This window comes from Sciurus carolinensis, chromosome 8, assembly GCF_902686445.1.
Source record: "Sciurus carolinensis chromosome 8, mSciCar1.2, whole genome shotgun sequence".
Lineage (NCBI taxonomy): Eukaryota > Metazoa > Chordata > Mammalia > Rodentia > Sciuridae > Sciurus > Sciurus carolinensis.
Window position 1 is genome coordinate 13,614,001 of NC_062220.1, and position 21,948 is coordinate 13,635,948.

The following is a 21,948-nucleotide window of genomic DNA, read 5'->3' on the forward strand; positions in this document are numbered from 1 at the left end:
GTTCGTCCTTTGTTTTCTATATTTGAGAAAAAGATGGAAAATTACTTTATGGAATATACTTGGAATAAATAACGAGTTAATCATTGAGTTCTGAAAGTAGGTACTGTGCTAATTCCACAGAAGATCCATTTTTGTACAACAAGAATGGAAAAGCATGCTACTAGAGATGGGTCATTTGGATATACATTGCAGAGGTTTCCATCCTTTGACCCTCTAGTGACTAACACTACATTATTGTCCTACTTACTGATGTCCCCTGTGACTGTCCACAGTTAGGACTACAAGTTCTCATTGATAAGACTATGACTAATTTTAATCTGTTCTCTAAAGTACAATAACAGTGTCTGGCTCCATGTTCAACGATTAGTTTTTTATCACATAACAATTCGTGTGGAGTTACTATTAAGTACTCTTCAACTTTTGGAAAGAATTCTGATAAGAAAAATGGGGACACTGTGCCCATCACCCCTTTCCCTAAAGCTTCGGCCAACTGGAGAAGGAGGACGATGACTCACTCGTAGGTGGGTCTGGTCTGGGACCACCCATACAGGCTGTGCACATCATAATGTCGCACCCGGGAGCCATCTGCAAGAATCTGCTCGCTCTCCATGCACAGGGTCTTACTGCTCAGGCCCCGGTCCCTGGACTCCAGATCTGAGGGAAAACATTTAGAAAATGAAATAGAACCTGATTCTTCAAGCGATGAATGTCTACAGAGGTCTGAACTCTGCAACTAAAGCCTAACCTGACCTCAGCATGTTTCCTTGGGGAGCTGAGATGGAGGAAAGAACAAGGGCTTTTCAAACAAATACAGTGAAATTAGATTTCAGCTAGATTTTGAACACGTAAATTATTTCATATCATTTTATCTTCATTCTAAGACAAAGATAGGGTTCTCTGTTCAACAGTTCTGAGCACTTGTTTGTGGAATACTGCATCATCTGTGAAGGACACAGACTCATGGAAAGCATGTTTTCTGGATCCTGGACTACGTGCAAGAAAACTTCAAAAGTCCTCCAGTTCCACAACACAGAAAAAGAGCTACTTCACCAACTGGTGGTAAAATAATCCCCTGTGGGTAAGTTAATTAATTTCCAAGAGCAAGGAAATCTAGCCCTAAGAATACTTTGTCTTCTTTTACTACTGTTTATATTTTTACAGACTCTATTTTGATTCATCGTACACAAAAGGGGTACATCTATGATTGCACACAATGAAGACACTACTACTATCAAGAGCTGTTTGGGACTGGATGCTAAAATGCCCCACAGGAATCATGATTGAAGGAAAGAGCAGCATTTCAAGTGGGCCACTGGGAAACACTAAGGCTCTATGCACATCAACATGTAAATATTGATGAATTCAGAGGTGAACAGCTATGAAGAGGTAATGAAAAATGTGGGACGTGGATACTACTTAAGAAAGCAGGTCACCAGGGCCATGCCCTTCAATGATAATTTTGTCCCTTGTTCCCCTCAACACCTAGAATCCTGGTCACAATGTGGTGAACTGTTCCTCTATGACCAGGGACTAAAATTCTGAAAATGTTAGCCAACATAAATAGTCTTCCCATTAAGATGAACATCTCAGGTATGCTCTGACAGACTTGGAAAACTGAACAGAATCAGTGCTCTCTGCACAAACCAAGAATCAGCCCAAGGAGTTCAGTCATGTGCACACACCCAAGTGGGTAAAGCGCTTCAAAGGTTTCTCTACCGCTAGCCTCAGGAAATCATAGAACCCTGAGACTGTGCCCCCAGTGATCAGGGTAGATCTCTGCCTCTTGGGCTCTTGCAACAGTCATCTTCCCTCTAGCCAGTGCTCTGCACGTGGAGGAGACCAGGGGTCCTTACGTGGCATATAAGGAGGACGGTTCAGACTAGGATCACTGCAGCCTGAAGGAACAGCCCCATTGACAAAGCTCGATGGTTCATTCATATCCTAGAAATGTCAAACAGAGACATCACTTACTCAAAGATAATTACCTACTGAAAATTCAGAGACAATGGAGTAGGGAATAAATCATTCAACATCTAGTAATCCTTAGAGATTCTTCCCATTGGAAGGTTCACCAAATCCTGATGAGATTTGGACAGAAAGCTAAATTACCTCTACAGAATTCATGCCTAGAGACTTCAAAAATATCTCCCTCAGAACCATCAAAATTCCAGGATTTCTAACAACTCACCCTGGGGGTGTGCTAGCAGGATGCTGCTGGGGTGCTGGGTAGCAGGGGTGTGGGGGCTTCTCCAATGGCCACTGGAGGAAGTGCTGTCCTAACCCTTCTAATTATTCCCTGGAGGATTAGCACCATCTTTACTGAACACCAGCGCTCCCTGTGCTCAGACAGCAGTGACACACACACACTTACAATCCACATGCCGTCAAACTTCAAGCTCCTCTCTGGATTCTGTGGGTTGCTGTACAGCTCTGCAATTTCCCTCTTCCACCACAAGGCAGTTGAATTTCGGAAAAAGTCTGGGAAGGCCACATAAGCTCGGTATTTCTATAAAAACAAAATATAAGTCATCTCTTCAAAACAAACACATTAGGCAGCAAACAGGCATCTTTAAAAACTACATGACACCAAGTACCACTGGATGGTAGATTGAGATAGCCTGAGTAGAGCCTACCTCATATTCATTAAGGAAACACATTGAGGGCATTGAAGAAAATAAGGGCGATTTTCACACATTGAAAACGTCCATAAACTGCTTCTTTGCCATCTGGTCTCACCATAATGTAGAAGGCATCCTATTCCTGAGCCCTTGCTCATAAGAATATGATGGTTCCATCTAAATGTAGATCTTTCTCTCTAGGAATGACCAATTACCTAAAACTTAAGTAGTCTTGAAAAGGCATAAATATTTGGCCCTACTCCTGCCAGTCTCATCCCTGGTGATAGGAGTCTTTGTCTCATACTCTATCCACTGCCTAGAATCTTATAATGCCTGCAAAAAGATCCAAAAGGGGTCTTTGTCCTGGAATGCTAAGTGGTCAACACCACCATTCACTGCTGCTCTGCTCTGTTCCCACAGTGCTTATATTTCTGCAATTTAATCCATGATCCTGATAGAGATTGAGACACTAAAACTCATACTTCCTTGTTGTCCCCATAGAAGCTGGCCTCCTTTTCCCTTTACCCTTGCAGCTTCCCTGGGAACTAGGACTTTTCTTTTACTTCCCAACTCATCTCTTGAGGTTGCATAGACTTCACATTTTCTTCTACAGATCATGGTCAGAAAAAAATTATCATTGTGGAAGAGAAGATAAAGGAGGTAAGGACGTTCAGATGTGCAACTCTCCACATGAGTTCCCACTAACCCTGAGGGTTCTGCTCACAGATAACTCACAATTGACCACAACCTGGCTGAGTGATTTACCATAGAACTGCAACTCAGGATCACAAAGAAGTCTACCTGGACCAGTGTGAAACTACACATGTGTTCAAACTACAAATACTTCTCTTCTGAAGCAGAGAGAGAAAACCACATCAGAATCAACAGACACTTTGATCCATTACAGGCAAGAAACTGCTTCAAAGATGGGAAAAACTTTTAATTAAATGCTGGAAACCAAGAGAGATCCTAGGCCATATGGGAGTGCAGGCCAAGATTACCAGTATGAAGATGGAGAAGACCATCCATGAAAACAAGTTGTACAGAGGAAAAAGCCAATCACTCACACAAAAGTTGGAGATTCTATTTACAAGGGACACCCAAGGCAATGACAATCACAAAAAGGGCACTGAATCTAAGGAAAGACAGCTCATCTTCAGGTTTCATGCACTGGACAGTCCATCGCTCCTTGGAATATGACATTCCTGAACTGGAAGTGACCATTGTGTGACCAAAATCCATGTAATATAATAATTTTAACTCTTTGAGTAAGAAATCCCACAGAGAGCAATACCCACTCTCCCCAACCTGGAAGAGGAGTGTATGTAAAGAAACCAGCACACACACTGATACCCAGGACACAGTTCCTAAGTAGGGCATGTCCAGTATGGTGAGTATGGCAGCCCCTTCCTGACATCCTGGACTCCACCCAAACACAAAGAGCCTTTTACCTCCACTTGACTGTCCCAGTCTAGAGAGCTGTTAATAACAATATCAGGGTAATCAGGCCAGACCTGCAGAGAGAAAATATTTAACAGCAATTCATTAGCAATTCATTAGCAATTCATTATGTAGAATTTCTAAAGACAATAAATCATGGCCCCAGGGGTAATAATATTAGGGTTCATCTAGAGGAAACAAGATTTCACAGACTCATCAGGCATATCAATAGATACTAAGAAATGAAAACTACTCACCTCAGGGACTTCAAATGATAAGGAAAAAAAAAAAAACAACAAACACAAACACACTACCCGTGGTCCTCCCCCATGATAGAGACCAGTGGTCACCACTTAGATCATACCTTTCCCCACACAATGTCTCCTCCGTTTGGATATCTGATGAAGACATCATCCTCCACTCCCCGAGTGAAAGCAGGATAGGGTTGAGTCTCATTGCCAGAAATGGCTGGGTCCTGCAAGCAAACCACAAGTCAGGTACGCACACCAAAGAGAGAGATTGGCAAGAGACAGAAAAAAAGAACTTCTGCAGAGGGAGGTCCATAGCTGCCCCCTGCACTCTACAGTATCTGGGAATCCCTGGAAATACACTTTTCTTATTGACCCTGGATTTCTCTGCTCTTCACATGGAAGGAGAGACAAGGAATGTGTCGTCCACCAAAGCCCAGTCCTTCTCCAACACACTCCACACATGCAAATAGGACTCACCAGGATGAGGATGACCCTCATCCCATCGGCCCTCATGCGATTGATCAGAGCTGGAAACCCAGCAAAGTTGGGGCTCAGGGTGAAGTCCAGCTGCCGCTCCATGTAGTCGATGTCGGAGTATTGCACATCCTAGGGGAGGACACAGGAACCTGAGTGGCTGCTGCTGGTGAAAGTCCAGCTTCCAGAGGAGAACCACGCTCCACCCCAGATGGGGAATTCAAATGGCCTCATTTTGAACCTTGCAAATCCTAGCTCTCTCAGTATGAATCATGGGAAATTCATTTGGTTTTTCAAACATTTACTCACAATAGAAAATAAAAAGTAAATCAGCCAAAAAAGGAGGATTAATACCTATATATACTGGTGGTTGTGAGAATAAGTAAAAACAGTAGTTGGGAAAGTATGTTAAATATATGGCCATTATAAGGATTAATTACAGTTACATTCCTCAGGGTTACACCTGATAACAATAGTTTGTATTCAGAAAAATAAAAAGTTAACTATTTTGTTGTAATACAATCTGGATGGTAAGTCTACTACAAAATAACAAAGAGGTAAAAAAGCTGGTAAAATAATGTTTTCAGTGCACAAAAGTATTGGGACACAATAAGACATAGTCACCGTATTTGGGCTAATTTGTTTTATTACAACTACTGTTTTGAGGGAACTTCTATTCTCATGGAGCCAAGGACTTTTAGGACAAATGTCTTGAAGTCAAACAAAAGATATGGAAGGAAACACAGTATGGTAGAAAACTTGTGACGCCTGCCCTATCTTCTTACTCTGAGTCTTTGCGTCCACAGTGGTATAATATAGGAGCAAGGCCCCTGCCTGTTTTACTATTGGGATGGAACTCAGTGTGGCACATCAGAAAACACTTTTGTATTTTTGCAGAACCTCATATAAACTGGAAAACTAAATCCAGACACAGAGATGCCTAAGTTAGCTATGAGGTCACAGAGCCAGTGTGCCATGACTGAGACATACATAGGGGATCTGGGCCGCCACCATCTCATCATACAAGCTGGCGATCTCAGAGTCACTCTCATATCCATAGCGACACAGCTGGAACCCCAGGGACCAGTAAGGTACCATCACAGGCCGGCCAATCACCTGGAAAATGGACAGAAATATTATTTTTACAGGAGGACTGGAATTTACTTGTACACAAAATAATACTTTTCTAGTCCCCAAGAGAGACAATCACAAATTCAAATCCAGAGAGAAACATAGTAGATATGAAGCCACTGGGATACCTTGAGAAAGATTCTTGCTACACTAAAACCTCTTCTCTTGGAACTACGGACAATCTAAATGTACTCTCATTCCTATACGTGCCCTAGGTTATTGCTGTGGAGAACAGATCCCAGAGGGAAAATGCCTGGGTTAGCTCTCTGGCTCCATGTCCTCCTGGTTCTGTGACCTTAAACCAAATTAAGGTATCTCTTCACGTTCTATTCTTCACTGGTAAATTACAAGATAATTGAAATGTCTGTCTCACACTGCTTGGATGAGGACTTGATGAGTTAATAAATGTAACATGCTCTGACATGCAGTAAGAGATTAGTAAGGGACTCTGTAAGTTTTTACTGTCACAAAAATGGCTACTCTCATCACCACTCCCAAACATCACCTCCCTTACCTCCACATCACCCCCACCATCACCACCATCATCACACCATCACCATCACCCCCACCATCACCACCATCATCACACCATCACCACCATCATCACACCATCACCATTATCCCCCCATCAGAGCCATCACCACACCTTCACCATCAACCTCAACATCACCACCTTCCTCACACCATCACCATCACCACCATCATCATACCATCACCATCACCCTCACAAACACCATCATCATCATTCCCAACATGCCCATCACTACCATTACCACCACTATCAACACTACCATGTCCACCACTTTAACAGCACTATGAACATCACCACCATTATTATCTCTATCACCATCATGCCTACAAAGGACACCCACACATTTCCCTTACCATCATCACCACCTCCATCACCACCACTACCAACACTTCTAGGCTCATTTCCCCACCATCACCAACATCCCCACAATCACGATTCTACAACTCCTCCTACCAATACCCCTAGCACGACTATCAGCACTGCAAACCCTATCCTCTCTATCACCACTTCACACTACTAGCTCAGCATTATCCCAGATGCAGTGAGGACTTTGCCTAATGTGCAATAATTAGGTCAAAATTTAATGGATATTGGAAAGAATTTATTGCTGCTTATTATATAACATACCTCTGTCTAAGAATGATCAATCATTCTAGTTGTCACATTGAGTTATAAGGATAAAAATAGTTTTTGGAACATGGAATGTGCCATATATATAATTGATGACCACAAGAATTTCCTCCTACCTCAGTGTACTGTTGGGTGACAAGCTCTGGAGTTGGCCCCAGGAACACATAAAAATCCAAAATTCCCCCTGTGGTACGGTATGTGAGGGCTGGTGTGGGCTGGAATGTCACATCTGAAAACATAGGAAAGTAACAAATGAAAACTATGCTGGAAACCTTCAAACAAGGAATGATCCATGAAATCCATACCTTCTCTCTCTTGCACAAATGAAATTGAAAAAGTTCAGTGAAAGTCTACAAAGTCCCATCCAAGGATGACTTTACTTTGGTGTGCTTTATTATCTCATTGTACTTCTCCTTCTGCTATTTTAAAATTACTAATATAACTTCTCCTTCAGAATACTTGTAGACTCAAGGAGTAGCAAAAAGGCTTCTGCTTCAGAATAGCTGTAGACTCAAGTAGTGGCAAAAAGACTACTAAATGTTCTGTGAGCACTTCACCCAGCATCCATCAAAGATAACATCTTATAAAACCTTGTAGATTGTCAAACCAGGAAACTGATATTCATAAAATGTTAAGTCGAATAAGACCTTTCTCAGATTGCACCAGATTTTACATACACATTTTGTCATCAATCCTCAATTTTTCAACCCTTTCTTATATACACTATGAATTTTTTTATATCCTCATACTCAAAGCTGTAACTTATAGCTGCAAAATGAGTACAAACTATGGCATTCTCTCCAATTTGATAACCTCCAGGACACCTGGAACTCACTTGAATTTCCTATCCTTCATGTGCAGTTTTTGCAAAAATAGAATTGTACCAAATCTAGTTATAGCATGCTATAAGACTGAAGTAAACACAATTGGGGGGCCGGGAACCTCAGTCCTCAAAATACTTTTGACACCAGGCTGCTGCTAGGTCAAATTCTACAGTTACACAGCATGCTTGACTGATGGCAAAAATGTAGAGAGTGCTCGCATCATCCTACCCATGGCGTTGCTGTTCAGCAGGAGAACTCCATGGGCACTGCCGTCCTCCTCCAGACCCATGTAGTAGGGGTGGACACCATAGGAATTCTTCTTGTACTGAGAATTAGGGGAGAAATGCAAGAAGGTTAGAAGTCAATGTGCCTGAGAAACAAATCCCAGAAAAATCTCTTTGCTAAGATGGATTTGTCTTCCTTCTGAAATGACTAAAATACATGAGAAACACACATGAAAACTCGCCCATAGTCTAAGAGCAGAAAAAGACAATACAAGGTGAGTCTGGAATCATGAAGCACAAGGTGACCATGATGGTGGGAGGACAGAGGCAGAGACTCAGATCCACAGTGCTCTGTGCTTACCCCAGGGGGTTCGTCTCTGGAAAACATGCCCCATGTGTGCCAGTTCAAGTCTCTCCTGAAGGCTGTGTGCTCATTTTCCCCGAAGCCATAGATGTACTTGGAGGGAAGGCGGGTGGACATGCGGATGAACATGTCATTGAAGGTGAAGCCGAGGAGCTGAGAGTCCCAGCTGCAACACACACACATCAAGGCTACATTCAGAAGAGAAAAGTACCTCTCCTATTGGCTTCAAAATGCTGACCTCCAAGAACAACAGAATCTTTGATTCTCCCCACAATGCAGAACCCAACATCTCCCAAACATAGCACGAAGTCTGCTTGATTAAAATAATGCCAGATCTCCCTGCTGCAACCTTCATATTCTATTTTGCTCTTTCCAGTGCCGCCTCCACTAATCCAAATTCCATAATGCTCACCATCTCACCTGCTACCACTCCACACAAGCCTTCCTTCAGCTCTTTCTCTCTGATAGCCCATTCCCCACAGCTTCCACAGTGATGTGTTTGAATATATCACATCATGTGTCACTCCTGGTTCACACTCTTCCATGTCTTCTCAGGGACACACCTCGTGAAACCTTCCAGGCTGAACCTGATCCACGTCTTCCTACCACCCCAGCTTCATCTCCCACCACTTACCCCCTTACTCACTTCTTTGAATTTCTCCCATTCCTTGACATGCCATGTTTCCTCCTATATCATGGTCTAGGTTCTTACTCTATCACAAATGCTTTTCCCTACTTCCATGGCTTCCTGTTGGGGGTTCCTTCTCTCCATCCAGATTCAATTCCAAATGCTAACCCTTCAATGAGATCTACTCTCTCCACAGTATCAAAAGCAGTAACCTCACCAAAAGTCTTGATTACCTGCTCATTTAATTAGAGTAGTCCTTGTCAACTACCGTTTGATAGTGTCATGTGAATTATTGTTGAGGCAATGAGATCAGATGCCTTATCATCTATGAACATAGTACCTAAAACAATACCTAATATAATGAAACATCCCATAAACATTGGTTGGATGAATTCCAGGAACATGCAACAGATTCAGTCATCATTCTCAGATTGTAAAACACTTCTCATTAGATCATAGCTGGAGGAAATGGCTTACTCACGGATCTGGAAACCAACAGTAGGAAGCCTGAGCCAGGTATCACTAAGGACAATAGGTCAGACAAGGAATATACAGTTACCTGGAAATTCCAAAAAAGAAAGGAGACACTCACATTACAGTGCCTGTACTCTTCCGGCGAATTTCAATCCCAAAAGGATTCTCCTTAATGAGGACATCATAGAGTCGACTCTCAGAGGTGCTGGTTGGAGACCTGGTTATGTTCAAGGGGACTGGGACTTCATACCGATGGTTGTTGGGATCATAAATCTAGAGCAGAGGAAAGTGACTTTAATTAAGGATACAGGTAGAGGGAATGAGTTCTGGGTTTCTATCAAACACAGGTTAATAATATTGTATGATGGAATTCAAAACACTTAGAAGACAGGATGTTTAACTTTCTCATCACTAAGAAATAGGAGATGCTAGCTTAATGGATAACCTGATTATTCTGAATCAATCAAACCATAATTAAAATTATACAAAAAAGAAAAACATATACATTGTGTAAATGTACTATCAAAAAAAAGTGTTTTTTTTCTGTCAAAAACTATTCAGGCATGGTTTCCAGCATCTGTCTGAGTGGTTGAGGGTGGGTGGGGAGTGAGAGAAGAATGGAGGATCTTTAAATTATAGAGAAGCAAAAGAGGCGGGTATGACAGATGAGGGAATGAGACAGACATCATTACCCTATGTACATGTATGATTACACAAATGGTATGAATCTACATCATGCACAACCATAGAAATGAAGTGATGTAACCAATTTGTGTACAATGAATCAAAATGCAGTCTGTAAAAAATAAAAATTAAGTACATAATTTGAAAATAAATAAATAAATAATAAAAAACAATTCAGGCAATGATAATACTCCAAATCTACACTCTTAGAAGAACAGTAACATCATTGACAAAGATTCCAAATGCTAGAATTTGGCATTCTGTTGCGCTCATGATATCTGGGATTTAAGTGACATATCAAAGAACAACATCAGATTTAACATCTTCATCTGACTCCACCATATTTCATTATTAAGCCTTCTATTTCAGTATCACATTTACTTGAACCTTTGTACTAACTTGAAATGTCATTCAGCAATGAGTGTGGTTATGAATACATTTTTATTATTTTGTGTTAGGTACAGGAGCATATGTGAATACCTAACAACTTTTCACTATTGAAAATTATTTCCCTCAAAATATAAACTTGGATTAAAATAATCACTGATGTCTTTGCTGAAAATCATAGATCAATTATTCAGAGAGTACATCACATATCCCTGCCTGATACCACACAGGCAACTATGGATATGAACAGAATTACACAAGGTTATTGGTTTGAGAATTGCACTTCCTAATGGGAAGTTAAAGGAGAGGTTCACAGCACTTGGGTAATGTGAGTAAACGAAGAACAGTGGAAATGCTGAGAGTACAGGTAAGGAGATGCCTAACGTTGTTTCTGGAAGGCTGACAAGGTTCCATGGGAGAATTACAGTCAGAGACATAAGAGATCAAAGCCAATAAGCAAGCACAAGAAATGAAATCAGTCATTCTCGAAGCGAAACAGCACACACAAAAAGGCACAGAGAATTAGAGGAGTCTCAGAACGATACAAGTGTTCTGGAGAGAGTAAATGTGTGGAAAGTGGTGGCCTAGCTAGAAGAAAGTTCTTCACTGTAAGCCATTGTGGGCCCACCAAACATCAGTGCCATCATCAGGACACTGAAAATCAAAAACGAAAACAACAAAACCAAGTAAAGCTTTTTTCCTTACGTTAGGAGACGAGAAAGAGCTGAGAGTTCAAGTTGATGTTGGATATTTGAAAGATTACTATTCATGAATCTCTGTGTTATGTGTCAGAAGCACCAAGAGGAAGGGGACACATTCTGGCCACAGAGAAGCTTACAGTTTAATAGGGAAATTGGCACAAAAAACGCTGGTCCACACTAAGGCCTAGATATTATTAAACCACCTAAGGAAAAGAAATTATTACATTTGGTGGTTACTTAGGAGACACCTCAGTTTCAGGACCCAGACTGAACTCTCATACTTTCCACTTACATACCTTTTCAGAATTCCTCTTTTTAGGTAATGTCATCATGTCAACACAGAGATGACAGAAACAGAATAGTCATTCTTTAGTCTCCCTCTCCCTTATCTACATTTACCATAAAATCACCAGATAATGTGAATCCCACCTTCTCAGTCTCAAACATTCACTTTTCCCCATCTCTTTTCCTATCGTTATCCCATCTCAAACCCCACCTGGAACACCTGATTGAGGACACCTTCACTTGTCTGTTTTTTGTTCTCCGAATACATTCTCCTGAGAGTAGCCACAACACATTTTCAAATTACAAAAAAGGACAAATATCACTGTCAAAGAGTTCTTGTTATGCTTTGAAATAGGATAGTAATCTAGGCCACTGTAAATTAGACCTTACAAGAATTACCACATTTTAGAGTTATGTAACCTAACTTGAACCAATAATGTAACAATAAAGGGCCTGGTCAGTACATGATAAAGTACAATGATTACCTTAAATTGCAGCATTTCATCCTTATGGTAGGTCACCTGCAGGTGCAGGGGGTTCACAGGTGTGGAAGGGAAGGTGTTGGCATACACAGAAGACTTTAAGGAGATGTCAGCTGTGGCCCCATGGGAGTTGTACTGGACATTGCTGACAGAGTACAGGTCATTGACAAAATAACAGTAAGGGACTCCAAGAGAACTGGATTCCTGGAAAGGAAAGTTGATACCATAGATCAGCAGGTAGCGTGGAGTTGTCAAATAGATATAGTTATAAAAGGCAATCTGTATGGAGACAAAGCCAACACATCACTCATTCATATAATTATAATTATGTAGTGGCAAAAAGTAAATTTCTAGACACAAAACAAAATACTTATTAAAAATACACCACCCTAATCCACATCTACTCTTCACTTGCAGATCAGGTCCCTTGGAAGCCCTGTTTCTATGGAATTGAAGCAGGCACATGGGTCCTGGTGCTCTGCTCATGAACTTGCAGCCTGAGTGGAAAAGGTCTGGTGTCCATCAACACCTCAGCTGGTTACCTCCCAGGCGCAGCCACGGGCAATGCAGTTTTCTTCAGAAGCACCATGCTCATCAGGGTAGCAGTCTATTTTTTCTTCGTCCCTGATGATTATGTCCCACTCCACTGTGTATTCCTCTCCAAGGACAAGACTGATCTCGCTGATGATGGCAACCTGAAGAAGTAGAGAATACACAGGAGATGTGTCCTCAGGACAAAGGCCTGGCAAGAGCCAAATATTTTTAGTAACATATGGACGTCAGACCAGACTTTCAACAATCCAGGGAACATTTGAATGTAGTTCAGATGGAGAGAGCTATATACATGGAAGGCAAATATTCAGTAGCAATGAGGCAAATGTCACTACTCTATCAAAATGTTGTGCCTTAGGTTGGGGAAACAGTGACATCAAATAAAACCTGTTGCGATCATCCCTTTCCTTTCCTTCCCCGAGTCCTTCACCTCTTCATTTTGACAAAGACTTCCTTGCTATTTCAAAATCAGTGTATCTTCCTGTCATCCCGTCACCCAATCAGTGTCTCCTTCTGGACTGAAGTGGTGGTAAGAACAGAGCTATTAGAATCATTCGGTCTATGTTCTCATTTCCAGTTTTGTTTGGAATCTTGGACAAATTATTTCCATTCTTTGGTCCTCAGTTGTACAAACTACAAAATTGCTGAATTGGAAAAATCATTGCATTTCATTCCATTTCTAACATTGTAGGGTCTTCAATACTCTAAGTTCAGATATCCAACACTTGAAAGCTTTTTTGGGATCCCACTCATCATTTCAAAATTTAACATATTTTTTGTATTTTTTAAGGTTTGGTACTTCTTCACACAGCATTTTACATGTTTAACGTTCTCATTTGTCAGAGCAATAAGATCTCACTTTAAGGATTTTCCTGTTTCTCTTCTTGTCTTGCAACCACCTGTCCAACAAATCTCACCCCCTACCCCACCTCCAAGAAGACCTTGTTTTGAAGATCAATGTTAAATGGTGTGACAATGAAGTCAAGTGTGACCTCTTTGTTTTGGCACCACACATCCTCCAAAGTCTGACCACCTGTTTCCTCCTGTTCAAAGTGAAGTCCTTCCCAAAGTGAATCCAACTTAGGTTAGCTACACGACAGTCATCATGGCATTTGTAGGCAAATTGATACAGCTGGAGAATATCATGCTATGTGAAATAAGCCAATCCCAAAAATCCAAAAGATTGATGATCTCTCTACAAGGGGATGCTGATACATAACGGTGGAGGGCGGGTAGAAAGGAAGCAAGAATGGATATCATAGAGGAAAAAGAGGGGTGGAGAGGAGGTGGGGGAAGGAAAAATAACAGAATGAGACAGACATCATTACCCTATGTACATGTATGATTACACAAATGGTGCGACTCTACTTTGTGCACAATCGAGAAACAGCAGTTGTACTGCAATTGTGTACAATGAATCAAAATAAATAAATTTTTTAAAAAAGAAAATACCATAAATAAAGTTAAAAAAATCAAAATTTAAAAGCAGATTCACGGGCTGACAATGCAGGGTATTCTCAAGTCCCTGAGTTGATTTATTCTGCTCTCCCAACTTAGAGTGGATTGCTATGAAAAATGCCCCTTCAATGAGACATCACCAGTTGCCTTACTCATGTAAAATGTTCCCTTCCTCCTTACTCTTTCCCAAGATTGAGTAAACAAAATTCCCTGAAGATAGCTCAATTTTTGACAACGTAACAAAGCTATGATCATGAAAAGGTGAGATCTACTTTCCTGAGAGATATAAATGTAGTTTATATCTACATTTAAGGGTATTTTCTATCCCCGTACCTCTTCCTTCTGCCTTCCCAGACCCACTCTCCTCTCTCCTATGCTGTCCTACAAACATGCAAGCTGACAGAAACCAAAGAGCCACTTTCTGTCACAAGGGAAGAAAAGACCTCAATCCCACCAACACTGAGCCAATGAACCTATGCCAGCTTCTAAACTACCATGTCTACTACTAATATCTACACCTAAACTACTACTTGCAGGAAGAAAAAAAGAGTCCAGTTTGTTACCATCTGGGGTTTCCATTCCCTTCAAGCTGATAAATCCACACATGATATGCCATCTTTCAAGCCCAACACTGAACCTGTTGCCTGAACAAAACTCAGAACAACTACTCCATTAAACTCTGATCATCAATTAAAACATGAGCAAATATTTCTTACGTACATTTCATCCAGAGTGTCTTTCTGATTTTTCATATGTTCAAATGATATAACCTCATTACTCACATTTAAACATAAAGGCATTCCTAAGATCTTATTAACTTATTCAGCAAATATGAATTGAGTCTATTTTCCCATATGAATCCTTCACATGTCTTGTACTTTGCCATTTACATAACCAGTCATATACAAATTTATTCCTAACTTCATAATGTATGTGTCCTCAAAATGTGTTATCAGAAGAAAATGTCAACTCCCAAGATAGGAGAAGTCTCACCTGACTTATTTCCCCAAAATTTGCAAGGTCCCTCATGAACCATAATAACCTGGCAGCTGTAATGCAAGGACTCCCTCCAGTACCTCGGGTAAGGATCATTTGGAGAAAGGATTTCTCATAGGACCAGGCATCAGAGTAAATGATTACAGCTTAATAAGGATGGCCAGGTCTCATCACAACCGATGAGAAATTATTTTACTAGTATTACCAAACTGAATAAGTACCCTTTCAGTAGAATCATCAAATCTTATTCCTAAAGTGATTTTTGAGAATATAGATGTTGGAGGAAAATTCCACTCATCTCTATGAACTTTTTAAAAGTGGGAACTTCAATATTTAAATTCATGGACTCCTACCTCCCACCTTTACCTTTCAGCATCAGACATCAGCTTCCAGATCCCTTTTCCTCTTACCTCTTCCACACTTTCCTAAATCTGCTCTCTTGTGACCACTGTAACTACATTTAGAGAGTGAAGCCAGTGGGACAAGGAGAGCACTGAGGGTGCAGGAAAAGCGGGACCCTGAAAAGACCCTTCTCCTCATCCCTGCTCAGTGCAACCTCCCTGTCTACTAGCTCTGCCCATCTGGTGCTTCATCACCACTTCCATTTCCAGCCCTCCGACTTCCCACTACAGGCATCCACACAACTTCGGTAAGAAGGCTCACCAAAGTGTTCTGAAGAATTCCAGGAAAACCACCTCAGCAAATGCATTTTACCTTCAGGCTAGCATCATATGTGACCTTGGGAGAAGCCGGACTCAGGACACCATTGTGTTTCACTCTAACGTTGCTGGGTTCCTGTGTCCCAAAGATCTTAATCTCCTGAAATGCTAAATTATTGGGGTCCTTGTAGGTAGACTGTGAAATCTTCACATCCAGGCGGTTCTGAAAATCAAAAAGCACCATGAACCACAAAGCTGTGCTGTAATACACAGATTCTCCACTCAGAGCTCCATCCAAGATGAGAAGCTCCCCACCCCTCCAACTGCCTCCAGTTCTCCCTACTAACAAAGACTGCGTGTATAAACTTACTTTTGTAATACTCAGAAAAATAAATCAGGAACAGACACACAAACACTCAATTTAGAAAAGCACACTGAATAGGACACACTGCTTTGATTCATCAATAATAGTGACCTCTTATGACAAGATGGATGATATGATTATTGGACATGAAGTCTTCCATGATGTGTTCACCTACAACCACAATGTAATCACTGCCTTATTTCTATGAAGTTAGAAACATAACTGCACACATGCACAACCACATATGAGCCTAGGGTAGACAAAATCCCACACCTAAGATTCATAAAAATGTGCTACTCACTTGGGTGGCAGAAAACTCACAGAAAAGATACACTTTGTTGGCCACAGTGTCTGAAAGCAGAAGACAGACAAGTTAGGTCAGCCTGCCCACCCCACAAGAACAAGTCTCACCTGCCTCTCCTTAAAGCTAATTCTGAGGACCCCAGCGTCAGGATTTCCCTCCTTTCATGATGGAGTACCATCCACAGGCACCACAACTCCTTATTCACTTATCTACCCATTATCACAGGTGTTTCCATTTCTTGGCTCTTATGAATCGGACTGGGATTAACATGGTTGTGCACACATCTCTCTGACATGCTGATTTCAGTGTCATTAGAAACATACTCAGAAATGGAATTGCTAGATCACAGGGGAGTTCTCCTTTCAACACGTATTATTCCAAAAAGTCTGTACCATTGCATTTCAAACATGAGTGTGCACAGATTTGTTCCATTTTCTCCACATGCTCATCAACACATGTCTTCTTTTCCAAAGTAAACATCCTAATAGGTATGAGAAGATAACTCAATGTAATCTCTCTGCTGATTAGTGATTTTTCAGGACCTTTTCATTACCTCTTAGTCAATTTTATGTTTTCTTTGGAAACACATCTATTCAAATCCTTTGTCCAATTTTAAAATCTGTTTCTTCATTCACTTGCTATTGAAATGCAACTTTTCCTTGTGTATTTTTTGTGTAAACAGAGTAATCAGACATGTAGTTGGCACATATTTTCTCCACCCTGGGCTCCCTTGGAGGATTTTCCATCTCATGTCCTCTAGGAGTCCACAGATAATAAAACGAGAGCCTATTATACATCACTGGTCGATGGCACACTTCTGAGAGACACAGACATGCTGGCCTCACATTTGTGGTTCCTTGATACAACTCAAACAGCACAAGAGGAAACAACACTCTTCGCGCAAGTGACTTTTGCTACTGTGCCTGGGATCTGTCCCCCAAGCTGGAGGACCAGCAGGAGGGAGGGGCCATAACTCACAGGTGGAGGAGGGGAAACAACACATGCTCTCAACAGACTCACCTATGGATTCCCCATCATCCCAGAAAAGTTCTCCTGCTGCTTTGTTGTTCTCATCCAGGGCGATGATGAGACCAAGAGACTTCCGTCGACTGTGGCAAACAGCATTTACATAAGAAACAATGGTTACCACTGAAAGAATTTGCCAAATGCTTCCTTCATATTTCAAATGGAAAAACTTACTAGAAAAACACGGCTCTGCTTTCCTCAGGAACAAAGCACAAATTAGAAGGGGTTTCTTTCTCTAGAATTCATAATGTCTTCCCAGATAGAAACGCCCCAGCTGTTATCACTTCAGGTGTATGTAGGAGCGATAACATAAGCATCAGAACCACTGCAATAGGTACAATGAAAGCAGGGCTTACACTGTTATTAGAAGGCAGATTCTTGGGAGAGAATGGAATCCTACACAAAAATCATGCAGCCAGGTCATTTTAGACAGGAAACCATCAGAAGTGACATCTGCTGTGAGGGAGAACACTCCTCCCTACCTAAGGACCAGTTTCACTCAGGAACCAAAAACACACAATGAGGCCCATTTACATAATGCCACTTCCCTTAGTTGATGACTTGCTATTATTTGCACTGAGAGAAAAACAACGCACTCTAATGACCTGCCTCATAAAGTAGAACAGGAGCAGAAAACAACGCTGCAGGAGATGGTGCAAGTGCTGCAAGGAGAGAGGAGGAAGAGAGGGAGAAAGCCACTTCCTGGGCATCTCATGTCCCCATGCCTCGGACGCCCTGCTGCTCTCTGGCCCTCAGGTGCCCCTCCCTGCCCCAGGTGCCCTAGTGTGTTCACACTCCAGCCTCTGCTGCACAGGTCACGCTCTCTGGTGACGCACTGGCCTGCTCTCACTCTCAGTCATGTGTTGAACTGTCACTGTTCAGAAGCCCAGGAGACCAAAACACGAATACATCCCAAGTCATGACCCCTTTGGCCTTCATGGTAAGGAAGGTCAGACACAGCCAACAAACAACTGAAGTAGAAAATGAACACTGACACGAACGGTGAGAACCACGGCTCTCCAGAAAGACACCTCCAGAGGGAGCTGGCCTAGACCTGCTAGGGCCCACCCAAGGAAACACCACTTGATCCTAGTCTACTTTCCAACTGAGGCATAAAAAAAAGCTTTCTTGGGTTTACAAGAAAATAAAGTAGACATCTGAGAGAATTAAACAACACACGAGGATAAAACACTGGGCTACATTCACAAGGGTGCCCAGGAAGCCGACCCTGGGGTTTCCCTGGAGACAATGCCTGAAGGCCTAACACTGGAACACAAATACTGGTAAATTAAGGAAGGCAGGCTGAGCCTCCAATTCACCAGTGAAACCAGGATCTTTAAAGGGACTAACATGACACCATGTTGGCAGCAGTCCAACTGGCTTGCACCCAAGGATAAGGCAATTTGCTTCTGGAGGAGACACACATCTGGGTCCTCAAAGTTACCACATATGAAAAGCAAAACATCACTGAAAGCACAAGGTATTAAGTGAGCACTAGAAATAACTCCCCATACATTTACATTCCACCAAGGACTTCAGCAAGTCAAATGTCCAGATAGAGAATGAAGTGACTATCACTACAATATTTAACGATAATTAGAAAAAAAGAGAAAATCGCAAAGGAAGGAAGAGTTTGACAATGTCCAGAAATTCACAGGAGGCTGCACTCCCTCTGCTGGAAGAGTTGTGAGGAATTCTTGTGGATGAAATCTGAGATTACCCCTCTTCTTTAAGGCTGCACGAAGGCTGGGCATGGGTATTTGAAACTATTTCATGAGATTCTGACTCAACTCCTACAGAAGAACCACTAAATAGAGAAATTTACGGTATAAAATCCCAGATGTCAAAAAAAAAGAAATATGAGTTAGAATTAAACTTTGATTTGGTTACTACCAAAATCTTCTTTCTGAACTTATTAGCATAATTTGCATTTGTTTTTCTCTATGTCTCTGGTTGGGAAGTCAAAAGAAAAAGTGCAAAATAGTTGTACTATCTGGGCATGGTAGAGCATGCCTATAATCCCAAAGGCTTGGGAGGCTGAGAAAAGAGGTTCCCAATTTCAAAGCCAGCCTCAGCAACTCAGTGAGGCCATCTGCAATTCAGTAAGACCCTGCCTCAAAATAAAACTTTAAAAAGAAAAATGGGCCAGAATATGTTTCAGTTCTTAGGGCCCCAGTGTTCAATCCGTGGTTAAAAAAAAAAGAATACGGAAGAAAGAAAAGAAATAAAACCTGTATTATCTGAAACTCCTTAAGAGGATCAGTATTTAAAGTGAACTCTTTGACACTTCGTTTTTTCAAAATAGTTTCCTTAGTGAGTGCTGAAGTTTCTAAATATGCAAAATGAACCATACATAAACCACTGTTAAAACTACCATATTTCAAATGTTTTAGAAATAAAATTGTGTGAAATGAAAAGGAAAAAGCAAGAGGCTGAGAGTTTCATTTTCTGGCAAAAATCTTATGTACCATGTAGGAGCCCCTGGATCTGTTAGAAATAGTAATGAGTGCAGAAATCCAATAGAGCAAAAAAGGGGACAATATCTGCAGAACAGCATGTTTTGGCAATGGCATGCATGCACACGCGTGGGTGTGGGTGTGTGTCTGTGTGTGTGTGTCAAGGTATAGCAGGAGAAACAGTTGTCAAGGTTACCTGGAAACAGCTTGTGATGGGCCTTGAGCAACCCATTAGTGAAAGGATTCAGACTCCAAGCAGGAAGTAACAAGTTGGATTGTCATTTGGGAAAGATAATTTAGGGATCAGTGTAGACCGTATCTTAAGCAAAACACTAAGAGGAAAAAAAAAAAAACATGTCTTGCATTAAGACATATTCTCCCTGAAAAGTCTGTATTTGAAAAATTAAGGTCGTAACAAAAGTTCAAAGCAAAGGATGGATTTCTAACTTCAAAAAAAAAATACACATAAAAACTCCCAGTATATTAAAAATAACATAATGTTTTCAGGTATGCAATAATATAAATATGCACTTTTAATACAGATATATCCTGTATTTTTTAACATTTACCCAAATAGGTATTTTTATCTGTTTACTGAAGATTCATTTACACAGCTATAAAATGGGAGTAATAGCAAATATTATAAAGGGAACGTGAGAGATATGGAAGACTTAAGTTTTGCAGGAGGAGGAGATTTTTGAACACAGTTTCAATCACAAAATTGAAATGGATCAAATGAAAAAGAATGGGAAGCTGAGGTTATAGCAGGATGAAAAGCAGATCCTATGCCTAGAAAAGACCAGAAGCGAGGCAAGAACTAAAACTGTGCATAGGTGGTCAGCAAAGGCAGACAGGGTGACCAGCTACACAATCAGCCCAGAACTGAGTTTTCTCAAGAGATGAGACTTTCTGTGCTAAAACTACCACCGCCCTCAGAAAGCCAGGAAGGCAGACCTCTTCAGCTACCTCGGTGCAAATGCAGAAACATGCAGGAGGGTCAAGAGTACAGGTATTGCCACCACCTTCAAATCTATCTGGGTGCAGCCCCAGATCAGCAGCTCCTTGAGAAAGACCCAAGGGAAACCCAGGCACAGTGTGATGCCCCCCATCACCACACACACACTCAGAAAATCTGCTCCCCATATCCATGTGCCTCTGCAGACTCCTCAGGTCCCCTGATGGAGACAGAAATGGACCCTCTTGAAAAATGTTAAAACACAAAAGAGCTACAAGGAAAAAGGAAAGAGAGCTTAGCAAACTGCTTTCTCCTTGAGGGATTGTTGCTGCCGCTCAGAAATTGGGTTGAGCCCATGTGGAAAGTGGAACACCAGCCTGGTACTCACCTCAAGTGGGTGTTCCGGGCAGGCTCCTGCCAGGGCAGGATGTAGCCCCCACGGACATGAAGGTTAATGTGCTCCAGAGGGGCTGCCAACTCCTTCCACACTCCCCGCGCATTAATATCCACACCCTGAGGGATGAAGAAAGGAGGAGGAGATGAGGGAGAGGACATGTGCTGCCCTGAACACAGCATCTGGAAGACACCTCCTCTGCCTCACTGACCAGCTACCTGCTCACCGCCACTCAGCACCCACATGGTCAGCTTCTGCCTTCCCCAGCTGCTGTGGGAAGTCCTGCTTGGCCGCTGTAATATCCTGTGAGTGTCACTTGTCTTTTCAGGATGGCTACGCCACATCCCACCTGAGGTCCTAGCGAGGATCCCAGCCCACAACCTGTTTCCAAGTCACAGAGCACAGCCACAGGAGGACACATGGCCATTCCTTCACTTCTCCTTGCTCCCGACATACTCTGCACAATGGCAGGTCTAGAACGGCTCCTTCACCAAGCGTCCCCTGAGTTGCCATCTCCCTCACGCTCTACTCCCACCCACTTAACCAAAGATCGTGCCTCCTAATTCACAGAAAAGGTCAAAATGAGCTCACATACTTTGTGTTTCCTCCTCTTCTACTCCACGTCTCAGCCTTGGTGATTGACATCTTTGTCTCG

At 41.8% G+C, this 21,948-nt stretch overlaps 1 protein-coding gene across 1 annotated transcript in view; it reads right to left on the reverse strand.

Annotated features, from left to right (window-relative positions):
* The window catches only part of LOC124990625 (maltase-glucoamylase-like), a 188,821-nt gene that overhangs the window by 69,815 nt on the left and 97,058 nt on the right, over nucleotides 1–21,948 (reverse strand). The window contains 17 exon segments of the mRNA XM_047560811.1: nucleotides 516–654; nucleotides 1,854–1,941; nucleotides 2,372–2,506; nucleotides 4,070–4,132; nucleotides 4,423–4,533; nucleotides 4,787–4,915; nucleotides 5,774–5,899; nucleotides 7,193–7,305; nucleotides 8,129–8,225; nucleotides 8,486–8,654; nucleotides 9,709–9,863; nucleotides 12,133–12,333; nucleotides 12,672–12,824; nucleotides 15,850–16,017; nucleotides 16,460–16,509; nucleotides 17,483–17,571; nucleotides 21,288–21,412. Of these exon segments, the coding sequence (XP_047416767.1) occupies nucleotides 516–654; nucleotides 1,854–1,941; nucleotides 2,372–2,506; nucleotides 4,070–4,132; nucleotides 4,423–4,533; nucleotides 4,787–4,915; nucleotides 5,774–5,899; nucleotides 7,193–7,305; nucleotides 8,129–8,225; nucleotides 8,486–8,654; nucleotides 9,709–9,863; nucleotides 12,133–12,333; nucleotides 12,672–12,824; nucleotides 15,850–16,017; nucleotides 16,460–16,509; nucleotides 17,483–17,571; nucleotides 21,288–21,412 (2,111 nt within the window).